Here is a 16,726-nt window from a genome sequence, read left to right on the forward strand (position 1 = left end):
TTCACAGGTTCAAGACCGTGCCCCAGGCCCAATAATCAGGGAAGTTATTTGTCTTCTCATCTTTTCTTTCAAAGAGACAGGTCGTTACCTCTTTCCTTAAGAGAAATGCAAAAGACACTTTTCAAAAGCAGCAATCATGTTTAGAAAAGCAAAGGATGAAACTTAGGCCATTGGGTAAATACCGCTATTTTCTCTTAATTCTTCAAAGCACGATGCTTTGTTACTATACAGTCATGAGGTCTTTGGAGGAATTAAAAAACTTTGATCTTTACCGCTCATCTACAGGACAAACAATACCCAATGATCCCATGTTCATGTGAAAGCACACCAGCATGAAAATTATCTGTTAGGATCTAGGTCCACTTGGCACTATGGCAATAATGCTACGATATTACAAGGGTTGATTTTCGAGGGACGAGACACTTAAAACTGTATCTCACCTTAAAGGCTACTAAAAACAACAGAATCAAACAAAGAAGAAAATCTTATGAGCAAATGATACTGTAGATATTTTTAAGTAGGCAATTTTAATCTATGAATCTTTTTTTACCAATATTTAGTGATCCCAATAATCCAGAATTATTATGGTATTACTTTTGATCTGGTAAGAACACTTATAAAATACTGATTATAATATCATGATTATAGTCTATGAATACCAAGTAATAATAATGGAGAAAATGACCTAATATAGGTTAAGTTAATTGTCATTTTTGAGCCATAATAGGTCACATTTTGTATCTCGATGATTCCTAGTTGAAAATGCTGCAACTCTCTCTTTCTCTGCCATGGATTTGGTAATGATGAAAAACAAACAGAAAGCACCCTATCATGGTAAGTCATGTCTATTAGTGTGGATGGAACTGGAGGGTGTTATGCTGAGCGAATTAAGTCAATCAGAGAAAGGCATGTATCATATGACCTCACTGATATGAGGAATTCTTAATCTCAGGAAACAAACTGAGGGTTGCTGGAGTGGGGGGTGGGGTGGGAGGGATGGGGTGGCTGGGTGATAGACATTGGGGAGGGTATGTGCTATGGTGAGTGCTGTGAATTGTGCAAGACTGTTGAATCACAGATCTGTACCTCTGAAACAAATAATGCAATATATGTTAAGAAAAAAAAAAAGAAGAAGAAGATAGCAGGAGGGGAAGAATGAAGGGGGGGAAATCGGAGGGGGAGACGAACCATGAGAGACTGTGGACTCTGAAAAACAAACTGAGGGTTCTTGAGGGGAGGTGGGTGGGAGGATGGGTTAACCTGGTGATGGGTATTAAAGAGGGCACGTTCTGCATGGAGCACTGGGTGTTATGCACAAACAATGAATCATGGAACACTACATCAGAAACTAATGATGTAATGTATGGTGATTAACATAACAATAAAAAAGTAAAAAAAAAGAAGTATAAATTTCTAGTTATCAAAAAAAAAAAAAAGAATGCGTTCAAAAAAGCATATTTTTACTAGTCAAGCAGCTTTCACCTGATCAGATTGAACTAAAGGGCAAAGTGTATACTATAGAATATTGCTTCTGCTACTTCTGATTAATAAATTTACTTATAATTTTAAACCCATTCAATAGATCATTTTCCCCAGATTAAGAAGATGTATTCAGTAAGCAAAATCCTGGCTTTTCCCATAAATATAGGTTTCTTATATGTCCAGATTTAAATCCAACAAACAAAAATAAATGCTGTATAAGGCCTCAGTAGAAAACTGAGATAAAATGAGCATTCTTTGATGCTTTAAAATCCGTTATTTCACAAATAAATTTATTTGGAAGTCTTACATTTTAGAACCTCTCCATTATTTTTGTTTAAAGGAAGTCATGTTTCAACAGAGTAGTTTTCCACCTATCAGATGTGTTGTTCCAAGAAACAACAGTATAACTTTCAATATATAACTTTCTTTGACTTCTAGAAACTATTACTTAGAATCGTATTAAAATAAATTACTTAACTGAAGCCTATCTACTGATAACCGCTGCACAGATTTTTTTCCTGCTAAATGTAACATATGTAGGAATAATTTTTGACCAAATTTTTTAGTTCTTGAATGAGCAAATGTAAGCCCTTTCTAGAAAGGAGGTAAAATGGAAAGTCATTTCTAGGAGGATGTGAAAAAATTCTAGTTTTAAATTCCTGATGACAGATCGCATTAGATCTATGTTAATTTCAGGATCACTACCTACATGGAAATCAAAATTCTTTATCACTGAGTGTTTTTCAGAAGAAGACATAAAAATAAACATTGACACCCAAGACAGCAAAAATTCTCGTTTACTTCATGCTAATGACTATAGTCAAGAGCAAATTGAGTAGCTCTCCCTTCAGGCTGCCTAGAGCAAAGGATGGTCAATTAAATCCGTCCATCGTCCATCGGCTGAAGAGTAGGTGGTGGGGTAGGGTTTGAGGCCGTATGTGTAAAATCACCATAGCCACGTTAACACCGAGGTGAGGGCCATTACATTATTATCATTATGTACAACTGGCAAAGAGTGCCTAACTGCCTATTTCGACCTTAAGTAAACATCACCGGCCAAATCTAGAGTCACGCTCCCACTCCACTGAGAAAAGAAATCGTATCAATCAGATGAAATGATAAATATGTGAAGTGTTTGGCACAATGCCAAGCAAGTAAATAAGTGCTTCACACGTGTAGACGCCAGGAGATGAGGAAGAAGGGTAAGAACAGGCACAAGAGAAGAGAAAAAGGAGGAGGAGAAGCAGAAGGGGCAGTTCATCAGAACAAAACTGGTAAGTCATCTAAATCTGGCTCTAGCACCCCAGCGTTTCTCAGACTTTTCCCCTCCTCTGCAACATTCCTGTAGCGATCCCTTGACGTAATGAGGACCAACATACTCTGTACTTCCTGCAAATCACAACTGATCTTGAGAGCACATGTACCCAAGCACTTTCTACACCGTGGGGAGGCATGGCCACTACCCTACGCTCCTCAGGATGAAAATCATGCATTTCACCTCCGAGGGCAGATTCCGAGGCTCTATGCCACCACAAAGACACTTCAAGTATGAATGAGCAGGGGAAAAAATTCTGGGGGCCAGTGAGTGATTATCTAGCTTCTGTAACTACAGCTGAGGCAGACTATTTTGTGTAAAAGTAATTTCCATTATACACTTCAGATTTTTACTGACCTGCATTAACATGGAGGATAAGGTGTTTGCATCTTATTTAAAGAAAAAATACGTGTATATGTTTGTACGTATGTATGTACGTGTATACATGCATATAGACAGTCTTCTATTTGAAATATGGCAAAATGTAAAAGGAAACCCCTTATCCCAGCTCTCCATACCCATGAAAATTCTGTTTACATCTTTTAAAGGTGACTTGCCAAGGCTTTCTCCCTGCCAGGCCCCTGTGTTTTCCCCCCCAAGAGTTCTAGAGAAGGGCACATCTCTTACAATTCTTCTGCTCTAAGTGGGGTCAACAATTCAGGCAGGAAAACACACAGCTCACAACTTGACAGCTAAGGAGGAACTGATCTCCAGCTGTCTGATTTAAAAGTCATATCTCTAAAAAGAAGCTTTTGAAAAGGGTTAGTGACTAGAACCACAGGCAGAAGCCCTGGGCTAGATTCCTTGCTTTCCTCTGACTGCTGTGACAGAAAGATGACACACACCTCAATGTGACTCAGTTTCACCATCCACAAAAATAGACTAGTGATATTTTCCACCCGTATTATAATGGAAATGCACCTTTAGGTCACCAGAGAAATATAGATCTCTGTCTTATAAATAATATATCTTTTTTGCCTTAACCTTCTTCACTGGGTAATTAAATTAGAACCTTCACCACAACTGTAAATACCAGTGAATATTTCTCACAATAACTTTTAAGAAAATTTGCAATTTTGAGAACCCAGATAGTTTTTTGTTTTTAATCAAAAATACAAAAATTTTGTCTCGTTGTCAACAGGCAATAGAGATTTTGTAATGCCCATATAGGTATTATAATGTTTCCAGCGTATATAAATCTCCATTTGATAATATAAAACAATTAGATAAATCCCCTTTTAGTAGAAAGCAGTTTATTCAAAGTCTTCCTACTTAATCAGTAGATATATAGTCACTTAAAAAAATGAAAATACAGGGCGCCTGGGTGGCTCAGTTGATTAAGCGACTGCCTTCGGCTCAGGTCATGATCCTGGAGTCCCGGGATCGAGTCCCGCATCGGGCTCCCTGCTCGGCAGGGAATCTGCTTCTCCCTCTGACCCTCCTCCCTCTCATGTGCTCTCTCTCTCTCTCAAATAAATAAATAAAATCTTTAAAAAACAAACAAATGAACAAACAAAAACTAACAACTGGAGTTCCATTATAAGGATTGGTCATAAGTTAGCTTTCTTATCCAATTGTAACTCTCTCAAAGTGGAGTGCTATACTTACCTTGTATCACTTAGATCACATAGCACCGAACCCTGCACAGTGTAGACACATAGAAATATTTGTGTAAGTGAATCTGTCAGTAAGTCAATTGTGCTGATTTAAAAAAGCCATAATAGGGCGCCTGGGTGGCTCAGTTGGTTGAGCGACTGCCTTCGGCTCAGGTCATGATCCTGGAGTCCCGGGATTGAGTCCCACATTGGGCTCCCTGCTCAGCAGGGGGTCTGCTTCTCCCTCTGATCCTCCCCCCTCTCATGTACTCGCTCTCTCTCATTCTCTCTCTCAAATAAATAAATAAAATCTTTAAAAAAAAAATGAAAATACAGAGATGCTGATTTACAATGTCTTCCAACACAGTGAGTTTGTATCTTGGACTATATATTTCCAGGTAATCAATTTGTGGGGCTCTTGAAGCAACCAGGTAAATCCATTTTTTTTTTCTACTCCAATTTCCCCTCTTTGTCATGACTAAGAAATTCTGATTTTCATTTTCTACCAAGAATATGTATTCATTTATTTAATGGGCATATTATCACACAAATATTTTTGAGCGTTTGTTCAATGGAAGATACTCTATGCCAATTACCAAGAAAATATATGATCGGTAAGAATTGGAAGCCATTCATATCTGTTTCAGAGCTGATGCTGTGCCTTAGTACAGTGAACTTTATTCTGTGTTCACACAGATCAGCAAAAGCTCTTAAGAAAAGATCATAATAAAAGCCTATTAAGACATTATGATATGTGAAATTTGCCCTAATGGAATTTACAATTTAATTGGAGGATGGTACCCACATGTATCAAATAATTACAGAACACTGAAATGAAACTATGTGTTTCCAACTACTACCTACATTGAACAAATAGGTGGGTAATATCCACTTTAATTTCTGTTCATAGACTTAATTTCTTTACAGTAAGATTCTCACTTTTATGAAACATAGCAGAAACATAACAAAGTAAGAGCAAACATGATTTGTTGCTTCCTAAGTAAAATTCATCCATTTACCTGCTTCCTCTCTTCTTGCATATTCGGTCCTTATAGTCTAGTTCCTGCTCCTTCCTCCAGATCACCAAGTTTGGTGGACTTGCTCAATTCTCTCCCTCACTATTCTCCCTAAACCACACAATATTGTTGAAAGTGTCTTCCCATTTTATTTATTTATTTATTTAATTGTTTTTTTTTTATTTTTTTTTTAAAGATTTTATTTATTTATTTGACAGAGAGAGACACAGCGATAGAGGGAACACAAGCAGGGGGAGTGGGAGAGGGAGAAGCAGGCCTCCCATGGAGCAGAGAGCCCTATGCAGGGCTTGATCCCAGGATCCTGAGATCATGACCTGAGCCGAAGGCAGATGCTTAACGACTGAGCCACCCAGGCGCCCCTTTATTTTGTTTTAAAATCTCTCTTTTCTTGGCTCCCCTGGTAGTGGGATATATTGAAGGATATATATGGGAATATATTGAAGGGATATATGCAGTCCTTGGATTCCGCAAGTCCTGAACTTAAATCCTGGCTCCAACAGGCACTACCTCTGAAATGTTGAAAAGTTTACTTAAACATCTGAGTCATTGTTTCACTTATAAGATATGAAGTAGGGATGCACACCCTCTAGGAACTCTTAAATTAACACTTACGTGAGATAACATAGGCAGAGGCCTTAGAGCTTTTGTTTTTAACCTCCATTTAACTTTCCTGGCTTTGTGTTCCTGCCTCTAGTTGGTCTGTTAAAAGTATCTGTCTTCTGTATAGCCACGTGTATATATTTAATCTTCCAAAATAGATTATAAACCCAGTGAAGGCATGTTAATGACTAACAATTATCCATGGACAAATGGCACTGGACCTAGTACCATGTCTTGCACATAGTAGGTACCCAATAAATACTAATGACTGAGTAGATGAACAAATACCATCTGGCCCAATAAGAGCTCCTAATAAAGAGAAATGCCATCAAGTAAATACATAACTCATCATGCTGAGATCAGAGATATCGACATAAGGATTGTCTATTAATTCTTGACTATTAATAAGTATGTGCAAATTATGAGTATATGTTATTTTGAATCAACTTAAGATTTTTTTGAACTATCAAATATTTAAGAATCAATACACAAAAATATATAATATCCATTTTATGAATTATCTAAATTTCAATCTGAAACATTTTGAGTAAAACATTTATTTTGCCCATGCCAGAATCAAGTTCTCTCTCACACTTTCAAAATACACATTTGTAAATACTATTTAAATAGTGAATTCAATGAAGATTCTCAGAACATTAAATATTTGATGCAAACTTTTACATTCTATACGATTCAATAAATTGTTAGTTAAAAAAATTAATGGCGGCCTATCAAATCTATGACATCATCTAAAATATCTTATCACATAGAACATAAAACAAATTTAAAATAAAATGTATTTTTAGCATTAGTTCACAGAGGCATAGAAATTCCCACAGTAATACTCCTCTTCCAAATAGAAAAAAAAAAAACTTCCTCATAAAAGCTCCAATTTTTAGTATTCTTGGAGAGGTTTATTAGATAAGTGGTTTAGGGTATAAAGACTAAAACCATAGAATGGTAATATGTAATAATTGATAAAACTGTTTTCCTTTAGAGTTAATTATTTCACACATAATATGTTATATATTCATCTTAGTTGCATGGCTTCCCAGTAAAATAAGAATGGAGTTTGCTTTTTCTGTGTTGTTTTGTTTTGTTTTGTTTTTAACTAGAGAGAAACTAAAACTCAGAAATATAGTGTGAGTTGGTAGTGAGGTCAGAGGACATAACCCATTTTCTGCAAATCAAGACAGTGGGTTCCACTAAAACATCCAATCATCACCATTCCCACATTCATATATACTTAGTACATATATATGAATGTTCAGACTGGAGTGGGGAAAACAACCAATGGCATCTGGACAAACATATGTCCAGAGTAAAGTATCATCAAAATTATAACATGCAATAATATGTTAGATAGAAGGAAATATACATATTTCTTTCCCTAAATTATGTCTATATTTAATACCCTTAAAGACTAAAGTTTCTTATGATTAGGGTTTTTTTCTATCAGGAATTGCAAATTATCATTAGAAAGCAAAGTACCGACATTTTTCTGCCTTATATCTAAGTTTTAACAACTTTTAGGTGACATTTTTCCCCAAAAAAACTTTAATCAAATGAAAGCACAAAATGTTCTTGTCTACTTTTGCCATGCCTCATGAGCAAGCTAAACAAAAAGTCAACAGAAACTGACATGTATAGGAGAGGACATTCAAAGGGAGTATTCCAGCTAGGGTGATACCTGTGTTATGACATCTGCCAGAAGTTTGTGGCTGCAGGGAAATAGCCAACTTCACTGAGCTCAATTTAGCACTTGAATGCCCAAGTGGAACTCACCAGGTTTGCCCTAGATTGTTTTCCTAAGCGATAGGCACACCTATGATTTTTCAGCACTCACCAATGGACACAGTTTATCACACTGAACATAGTGATGTTCAGATGACAATTGGGCCCTTCAAAAGTGTACTTTACTCTTTTTTGCTACATTGAATATAGCAGTGAGTGGCAGCGAAGGAGGAAAAGAATATTATAAGAATTAAAATAGTAAAAAAAAAATGAAACCTATAGAATATTGGACAAAAGGAATTCCTGCATAATTTGTACATTAATCCACAGTAAATTAAATTTATACCAACAGTTAATAAAGAAATAGATCCAAATCTTAGCCTCCTATACTTACATGGTATAAACTGTATGACAATGGCCATATCCCCTATTTTTAAACATCTGAATTGGACAACAAGAGATTCCTTTTGATATGTCAATCAGAAATAACTAAAGCACCCAAAAATCAAAATAAGGAAATAAAAAAATTAAAAAGACACAGGCATAAGATAAGCAGATGCTCAAAGCTGGTAATTAGCACCCTCATGGTTTTTTTCTTGCCTGTTCATGTTGTTGTTGTTTTTTTTAAGTATCATTATTATCTTTCAATCTAAAATTGCTAATCCAATTTGATATTGTAAATTTAAATGTTTGGGGTGTAATGTCCTGAAATAGTCCCTGCTCATAAACAAGCTTTATTACAGTTGACTTCCTTCCTTACTTATAGCAGAAGGGGTTCAACTGAGAGATCTTTGTACCTGTGCTTGTCTATTAATTACTAACATAGTTGAAAACTTTCTCATATATGCTAGTTCTATGGTGATGGGACTGTCATCCTTTATTGAATATCATTACTATATTGAAAGTGTCTGTTATCTGTAACCTTATTTCCCTCAGATGCTATTTAATTCACCTTTCCACACCCCTCAACATACATGTATACAATTATGTGTGAATACATATATATATATTCATATATATGTGTGTATATACATATACACACATTTACATATAGCACAGGGGTGAAATATCAAACATCCTGAGCTCTGGAGTCCTGCTCAGGTTTGATCTCACAGCTGTCATTTATTAGCAGGTGATAGCAAGGAAGTTGCTAAATATCTCAGTGCCTCAGCTTACAACTATAAAATCAGGATAATTACTGATCTCCTTAGGTTGTAGTAAAAGCTAAATGAAATAATGTGCTTAGAACAGTGATTGATATGTAGTCAATAAATTTTCTGATTATTATCTTACACTTGAAAGGCACTGAGAATTGTTTGATTGAATCAAAATTCAGTTTTCTATATTAAAAGATGTAATTCTAAATCCATTCTTTTGTTACCTTAGGGAATCAGCTATACCAGGAGAACCTAGCTGATGAAGACATTTGACATTTGATTTATTTGATTTATGGCACTTGTACTTTTGCCCTCCAGGTCAGGTTTATTTGCATGATCAAAATTGAATCTCTCTATATGCTAATGGAGGAAAGGATTATAGGTGAGGTTTTTGTAATTTTTAATAGAGCAAAATAAGTATATTTTTTCTTGTAGTAAGTATTTATGAAAACGCTATATGGGAGGAGCATTATGGGTGAAAGAGTCGGTGTTGGTAAGATGAGCGAGTGTGGGGAAAATAGACATATTAAAATGTGGATAGCTCAGTTGTGAAAGCCAATGGATAGAGCTTATGCAAACATTGCAGCTCCACCAAAAACCCTGACAGACTCAACTTTTCTTACACTCCCTGCAAAGTGATCCAGTAACGTGAAGTTAATAGATTAAACATCTAAATCCCAGTGCATATGCATTACAGGCATTGGAATCCTACATGATACAACTCACATCACATGGAGTAAAGAGAAACTTCTCAAAACCTAAAGAAATTCGCTGTAAAATATGTTATCACTCTAGGTCGATTAATGCTACTACACCAGCTTATAAATTTGGGGAACTGCCTAGAACTGTCAACATTCCTAGCATGCCCTTGGGCAGCAATAAACAATTTAAGAGGAGAAGGAGAAAGTCAGTGAACTCAAGTGGGAAGAGAAATTTTTTGCTGAAGCTGTCTGAATCACGGCTATCACCTGAGTCGGTAAGAATGGCTATTGCTCTGGAAGTCTCCCGTGGGCTGCCATTGCTGTGCTCATGTGCTGGAGACGGCAGACTGAGTTCTGATGGGAGCAAGCACTTGCAGCCTGCACGCTGAGTCAATTATTCTAACACTAGTCTAATGTCTCATCACCCTGAACTAGGCTGGGATTTCATATATCATCCTCAGCAAGACACATGTTCATCTCCACCCTTCAAGGAAAGGAATTTCTATAATTTTCACTTTCTCGTGGACATGGAAAACTCTTCAGTTATTTCCATAATGCCAACCTCACTACAAACATTGTTTTGTTTTCCCCACTCCAATCTATGGACATTCACATATATACCAAATACATGGGTATATTCCATTTAGGAGTCAAATTCTGAACTTCATCTCAGATGACTATATGTAAATACAAGTCATAGACTGGCCATTAATCTGAATGATGTTCTCATCCTGTGCTAGTAAACATATTTATTGGATTTTAGAAGAATTTTAGCATGATTAACAACTGAAGAGTGGGAATTTTTGTTCATTAGCATAATGGAGTGTTATTGATCTTTTGATAAGAATAGCATTTGTATTACTTGCTATCATTGCTTCTTTTAAAAAAAAATAGGTCTGGTATTAAAACAAGTGAAGTGACAGTGCATCATCAAGAAAGTTAAGAAATGACATATTGTAAAATATATAAGCAAATGCAAATTGTGTAGCTCTAAAAAGTAGTCTTTAAATGTATCTATCCGAAATCACAAAATACTTTTCATTATAATAAGTAGCATTTTCATTTTCAGGGGGAAAGAGTGAAAACCATCTTGGGCATTCACCATGTGCCAGGTGTCCTTTACATTTATATTGTTTAAGCTTCACAACAAAACTATTAAGCAGACATTAGCAGAAAGGATGTGAGTCCAGAGAAGGGAGGGAGGTGACGTGCGATTCCACAGCAGGGGAAAACCTCCCACCTATCTATCTGACTAGCTCCAGACCCTGCGTTCTTTCCAAGTGGAAAGGAACCAAGTGAAACTTAACCCACATCTGGCATTCTATACTTCATCCCTTCTTTAAGGTTCCCCTTTTCTCCCAGCTGAGATCCCCATTGCCTGTTTTCCCAGGGACCTATCAGAAAAGTGCAAAGGGACCTGGGCACATTGGCAGCAGAGAGATGCTGAGGCAAGAGAATTTGCGGGCCATCTCAAATCACACCAAATAGTTACCTCCTCGGTCTACAAGGAAAGTCAGCCTTTCCAACACTGGAATAGTTGAGATTTTGAAACAAAGTGAACCACAGATAAATGTAAAGGAAAAAGAACTGATCTTCATAAACTTTCTGCAAACTGGCAATGCATAATTCAGCTATATAATGCCAACTGCTAATGGAGAGTTATTACTACTGTTGGAGCAGTATCTGCCTTGATGACTAAGCCTTCTTGGATATGTAGAGGCTGAGAAAAAGCAGAAGACATCATAATCCAGGGTAATGGTGAAGATAACCAAAATAGGACAACAAAACTCAAGTCCTACACACTTACATTCCATCAGCCATGATATCCAACCAGTTTCAGACCTCTATGGACCACACAATGACTGAGACAGGTAGCTTCAGTGGCTATCTATTCTTTTTTTTTTTTTTTTTACTTATTTAACACTTCTAAATAACAATCATTATCAAATTGCTCTGTGTGCATCTAGGACACTCCAAAATCAAAAAACAAAAAACCAACCAAACAAACAAACAAACAAAAACCAAGAAGAATTAAATAGTAAAGTATCATTCAGAAAATAATGAGTTCAAGGTTTAGGTTTACTAACACCATGGATCACCTGTTGAGTTCTTGAGACAAAAGATAACTTTAAGTATAATGTTTTAGACTATTTTAAGTTATTAAAAGCTTTATATAAAAAAATTTTAACATTGATCATTACGAACAATAGAAAATATCTCTATTTACAAATATGCTTATGCCAGAAAATGGAAACTAAAAATGTTAAATTATCAGCAAATAAATGTAACAGAATGTAGAGATCAGAAAGATAAGTGATCTGTAACAGTAAGCGGGTCTAATGCTCCAAGGACGTTTTTCATTCTCAATATACACTTGTTCCTGCTTAGTTAGAATCTCAACCTGCTTTCTGGTTGTAACAAAAACTATTCAATTAAAACACAGAATTTGTCCAAAAATCAGAATGTGAAAATTTAAATCACAACAACATCTGCTATTTTTCACCCCAGGTCTCTCCCACAGCTACGATTGGCATACTGTAAGTTTCTAGCACCCTCGTGTGGTTTAATTGGAGTGGTTTCATAGGCATTTGAAATCAGTTGTCTGAAACTGGTAACAGTAGAACAGACTATAATTCAACATGGAAGTTCTGTTGGCCTCATAAACCAAGAAAAAGAAAGCTCCAGTCAGCAAAATTCTAAGATGAATGTACAGGCTCAATTCTTAATGTATTTGCTGTCTAGGGTTCATTTTATGTGATCACTAGAAAGGATGACTTTTAAGCAACCGCAGCTAGTTTCATTTTTGGCAGATTGGATCCCCCACTTTCAAAACCAAGCATTTGTTGTGGGCAACTGTTCAACTGATGAAAAAGAACCTCATTTTGCTCAAAAAGAAAAGCAAGTGTTATTATTGCCCAGTTTGTGTGGGCATCTTGATTAGGTAAACACAGTAACCCAAATTATACGTCACAGATGTAGGCTTTGAGAACTTCCACTGTCTTCAACAACATTTTAAGTGATTAATATTTTTACATTTCCTCTGATCATTTGAGAATAATTTACACAAACAAAACATTTCCTTCTCTCTAAACATATGCCTAGGCTTGTAGGTGAGACTTCTTTCAAATAATTGTGTATTTCCCAACCCTCTTAAAAGGGGAGAAGCTAAAGAGGATTATACTCTCTCCTCTAGATTGGTAATAAATGTTCCTCTTATCAAAGATCCATGTTTAAAACCTATCTGTGATTTCATAAGCCTGAGGTGACCCAACAAATGGTCTTGTCATGAAAAATAAAGAAGTAGATTTTAAAGCACTGACATTATCAGAATATTCTGAACATGAAATGAAATTTTAAAAATAATTGGCCTTGAAGGGGATAAAAATGTAAATTAGTGAGAGGTAAAGAATCTATTAACAGAACTTGAATGTGGCTTATTCGTATGCTGAACTGGAAGTCCCAATGTTAAAAATATCAGTAGAATGCAAGAGGAATACATTAGCTCATCAATATACAGCAATATGTAAGTTGATTTTAAAAGAAAGAAACCGACTTCAGAACTTAGAAATATTATAGAAAATAAGAATATCATTCGTTTAATTATTGACTGATAACGTTTTGATCTAGGTAATTTTGGGTAAGTTAAACAGCACCTGAATTCATAGATGTACACCAATTTTTTAACTTCAAAAGACCTGATAAAAATATCACTAAGTTTGATGGCAATGGAAGAGGTGCAAAACAGTTAAAAATATCAAGAGATACCTTTCAAAAGGTAAACATCTAAAACTGCCGTTTCTTGTGGCCATCACTACTGTTTACCAGCCTTGGCACTATTTATTTCATTGAAGCAGAATTTTGGCCAAGCGCTTAAGGGTAAGAGGAAGACAAAAGCTGCACAGAAGGTATCTGGAGTGAATCAGAGCAACACTGCCTTACCTGTTGAGCCCTTTCAGGGTCTTTTCCATGTTTAAAATGTCACGCATCTTATACAAAAACCACTTGTCAATGGATGTGAGCTTCATAATCTCATCAAGGGACATGTTGTCTTCCAAGGCCTGCCAAAAGGAGAAGAGACACTTTCTTTGACAAATATTTTATAAATGTCTTATTTGGTTGAAAACACATAGCAGCCATTCCTCTCTACGTTATTCAGAGAGCTTGAGGCTATAGACTGAGAATGGAACTGATATAATATCATTGATGTTCCTCCCAATAAACCTACCAACGCTGCCAACTATACCCACAAATGGCATACCAAGGAGGTGTCTTTTTTATTATTATTATTATTATTTGTTTATTTGACAGAGAGAGACACAGCGAGAGAGGGAACGCTAGCAGGGGGAGTGGGAGAGGGAGAAGCAAGCCTTCCATGGAGCAGGGAGCCCGAAGCGGGGCTCGATCCCAGGACGCTGGGATCATGACCTGAGCCGAAGGCAGAGCCCAAGGCAGATGCTTAACGACTGAGCCACCCAGGTGCCCCCTCAAGGAGGTGTCTTGAGTTAATCAGAGCAGTGTGTGCTCAGAAAAATCCCCCTAATAAGCTCTGCTTCCCTGCTTTCTATATAACCATGTTGCTAATTATATCCTAAATTTGGTACATCTCTTTGGAATTAAAGAGAATCTCTTGAAACTACAGTTAAGCCAAATTGGTAGGAACATCTAGAATCAATATGATGATCATTTAACTTATATTTTGGATAATTACCCTTTGGCAAATACCATAGTTTTTTTACCTCATTCCACACTCACACAAACCAGTCAGTGAAAATTTATGGATCAAATCTGACTTAGTGTTATTTCTTTAGAATATTTCCTCAGAGAAGACTTCAAACAAAAAAATTATTTTGAATCAGTTACTATGACTTTTGTGCTAAGAAAGGCATTTACAAAAACCTAATATATTCCAAAACAGTGTAGTAATAACTTCTGTTCTGATAGGCAGCTCAGCTCTTTCCTCAAGCTTACTTTAGCAATTTCTCAGAAGTAAAATTACAACTATGGGTCATTAAGCTGAGTAGAAAAGGCAACAGAAAGAAGAGAGAAACGCTCAAAACCCAAACCTTGATATTCAAAAGATGTCCACTCTTCTCCTGTACTATTTTTAAGTATATGTTTATACTCAATGAAGATTAATAATCAGATAATACTCCAAAACCACATATTCTAGAAATGGCACACTATATTTTTAAATCCCATTAAGAAATATATGTAACTAGTAATTCTGCTATTATATTTCAACCCAAGGAGCTTAATTTTCTTTAAATCTTCACTGATTTCTAGCACCAGGGAGACAATGAGAGACAGCACAATGTTGAAAGACAGCACAGCTCATAATTCTGTTGACTAGCATTAGATGATACCTAATGGAAATACTCAAAGGCATGCTCATTTCATAAGTCTATTCTGTTTCTTTTGTTTAATTCTCCTTATATAGAGCCAGGTTCCCAAGGACTTAGTATTCTGTCTCATTTTCCAAGTGATTAAATACTCAATTAGCTGTTGGCCATCAGCACTATGAGGGGGATAGAACCTTAAGTTAGTGACACTTTGGACAGACCAGAGGAAGTCTTCACATGATCACACACACTCTTGACCCCACGGTTGTCAGAGAGCCTAAACTCCTGGATTCATTTCACTAGGAGGAAGGACAATTACAGTCACACCCACGGTGTCTAACCGAAAGCCAAATCCTCCCCGTCTTATGACCTCATCTTCAAGCACGGCAGCTCGAAGTTCATAATGACCCCAAACAAGTTCAAGGTTACTCTAATGTTTCCCAAATCAAAAATAATGCCCTGTATTCTCCCCAGATCAAAAGAGGTGATGATCCAGTCATCCTGAAATAAGACTGCAGCAAAAATCAGGCCTCAGAGCAACTTGCCCTTTTGTAAGGACCATGAAAGCGAGCGAAGATTTACTCACGCCTTTCATTTTTTCCCCTTCAGCCCTCCACGGTCCTCACTCTCTTTGTCAAAATCACCAAGTTCCTGGTTGCTGGGGCAATGAACAGTAATGACGACCTCTAACAAACAGACATCAGTTCCTTCTGCCAGCACTCTGGCAGACAATAATTTATACCTCAGACCCTGCACTGTTTGCTCATACATAGGGGGCTCTGTGTGAGAAAGGACCTCCACACGTTTCCTCTGAATTCTCATCCTTTATAAGTCTGTTAGAAAAGAATGAGAGATTTGCTCGAGCTGTATATCCTCCCCAGGGACTTGGAAATGCTTCCCTTTTTCATCCACCTCAAAATGGCAGAAGTAGGATTACTTCTGTAAATCCATTTACTGCCTTTTGTCTGGAAAGAAAACATCATATGTATATCTACACATAAGAATATGGTAGAATGCTTTTTTAAAACAAAAGACTGAAATAAGAACAATAAAGAAGGTGAAATGGCTCTCTGGAATAACCTCTCATCACTACTATCACCCACCCCCCCACTGAAAATGTTAATTCTCTATTACCTTGAAACTCAATATTGAGAAATGTCCATCAAAAGACACTAACATCTGCCAGAATTTCAATGGAACTTAATATTCTGCATTTAGAAACCATAAAGGTGAGGAGGGTATACATTATATGCAACGAAGGAAACATTCCCTCCGCTTCTCCCTCTCAGCAGGACTCTCAGTACATGGACGGGAAAGTTGCAGTGAGTTCAAAATCACTCACAGCATTTTTCTGTTGCTACAAAGGCAAATTACAAAGACAGATTTCCTCTTTAAAGACAAAATTCATATTTTCATCAACTCATCGCACATGCACACATGCACATATGAAATGGTCAGCGGGGCTTTGTAGCTCCAGTGTGGTTTGATACTGTTGGAGGATTAATGCCTAAGCTTCCTTAAATGTCAAAAAGCCATTCAGGGATTTCTGACCAGACAGGTCCCAGCTGCCCAAGTCACCTTTTATAAAATCAGATGAGCTGAAAATTCAAAACCCTACACATAGTAAACATGAAAGGAGATTAATATGGCATTTAATTTGCATAAAAGGGAACTAGGGGGTGGAAGTGAGAAATGTGGGGCTTTTTTGTTCTAAAAGTAAGACCAATAAAATAATTACACAGAAAAGCCTATAATCGTGGAAGATC

At 36.6% G+C, this 16,726-nt stretch overlaps 1 protein-coding gene across 1 annotated transcript in view; it reads right to left on the reverse strand.

The window, feature by feature from the left end:
• CPS1 (carbamoyl-phosphate synthase 1) overlaps positions 1–16,726 on the reverse strand; it is a 357,074-nt gene that overhangs the window by 49,089 nt on the left and 291,259 nt on the right. Inside the window, exon 27 of the mRNA XM_035007224.1 lies at positions 13,561–13,679. Coding sequence (XP_034863115.1) covers positions 13,561–13,679 — 119 coding nt within the window. The remainder of the gene's footprint in view (positions 1–13,560; positions 13,680–16,726) is intronic.

This window comes from Mirounga leonina, unplaced genomic scaffold, assembly GCF_011800145.1.
Source record: "Mirounga leonina isolate KUSES-001 unplaced genomic scaffold, KU_Mleo_1.0 Mir_151, whole genome shotgun sequence".
Lineage (NCBI taxonomy): Eukaryota > Metazoa > Chordata > Mammalia > Carnivora > Phocidae > Mirounga > Mirounga leonina.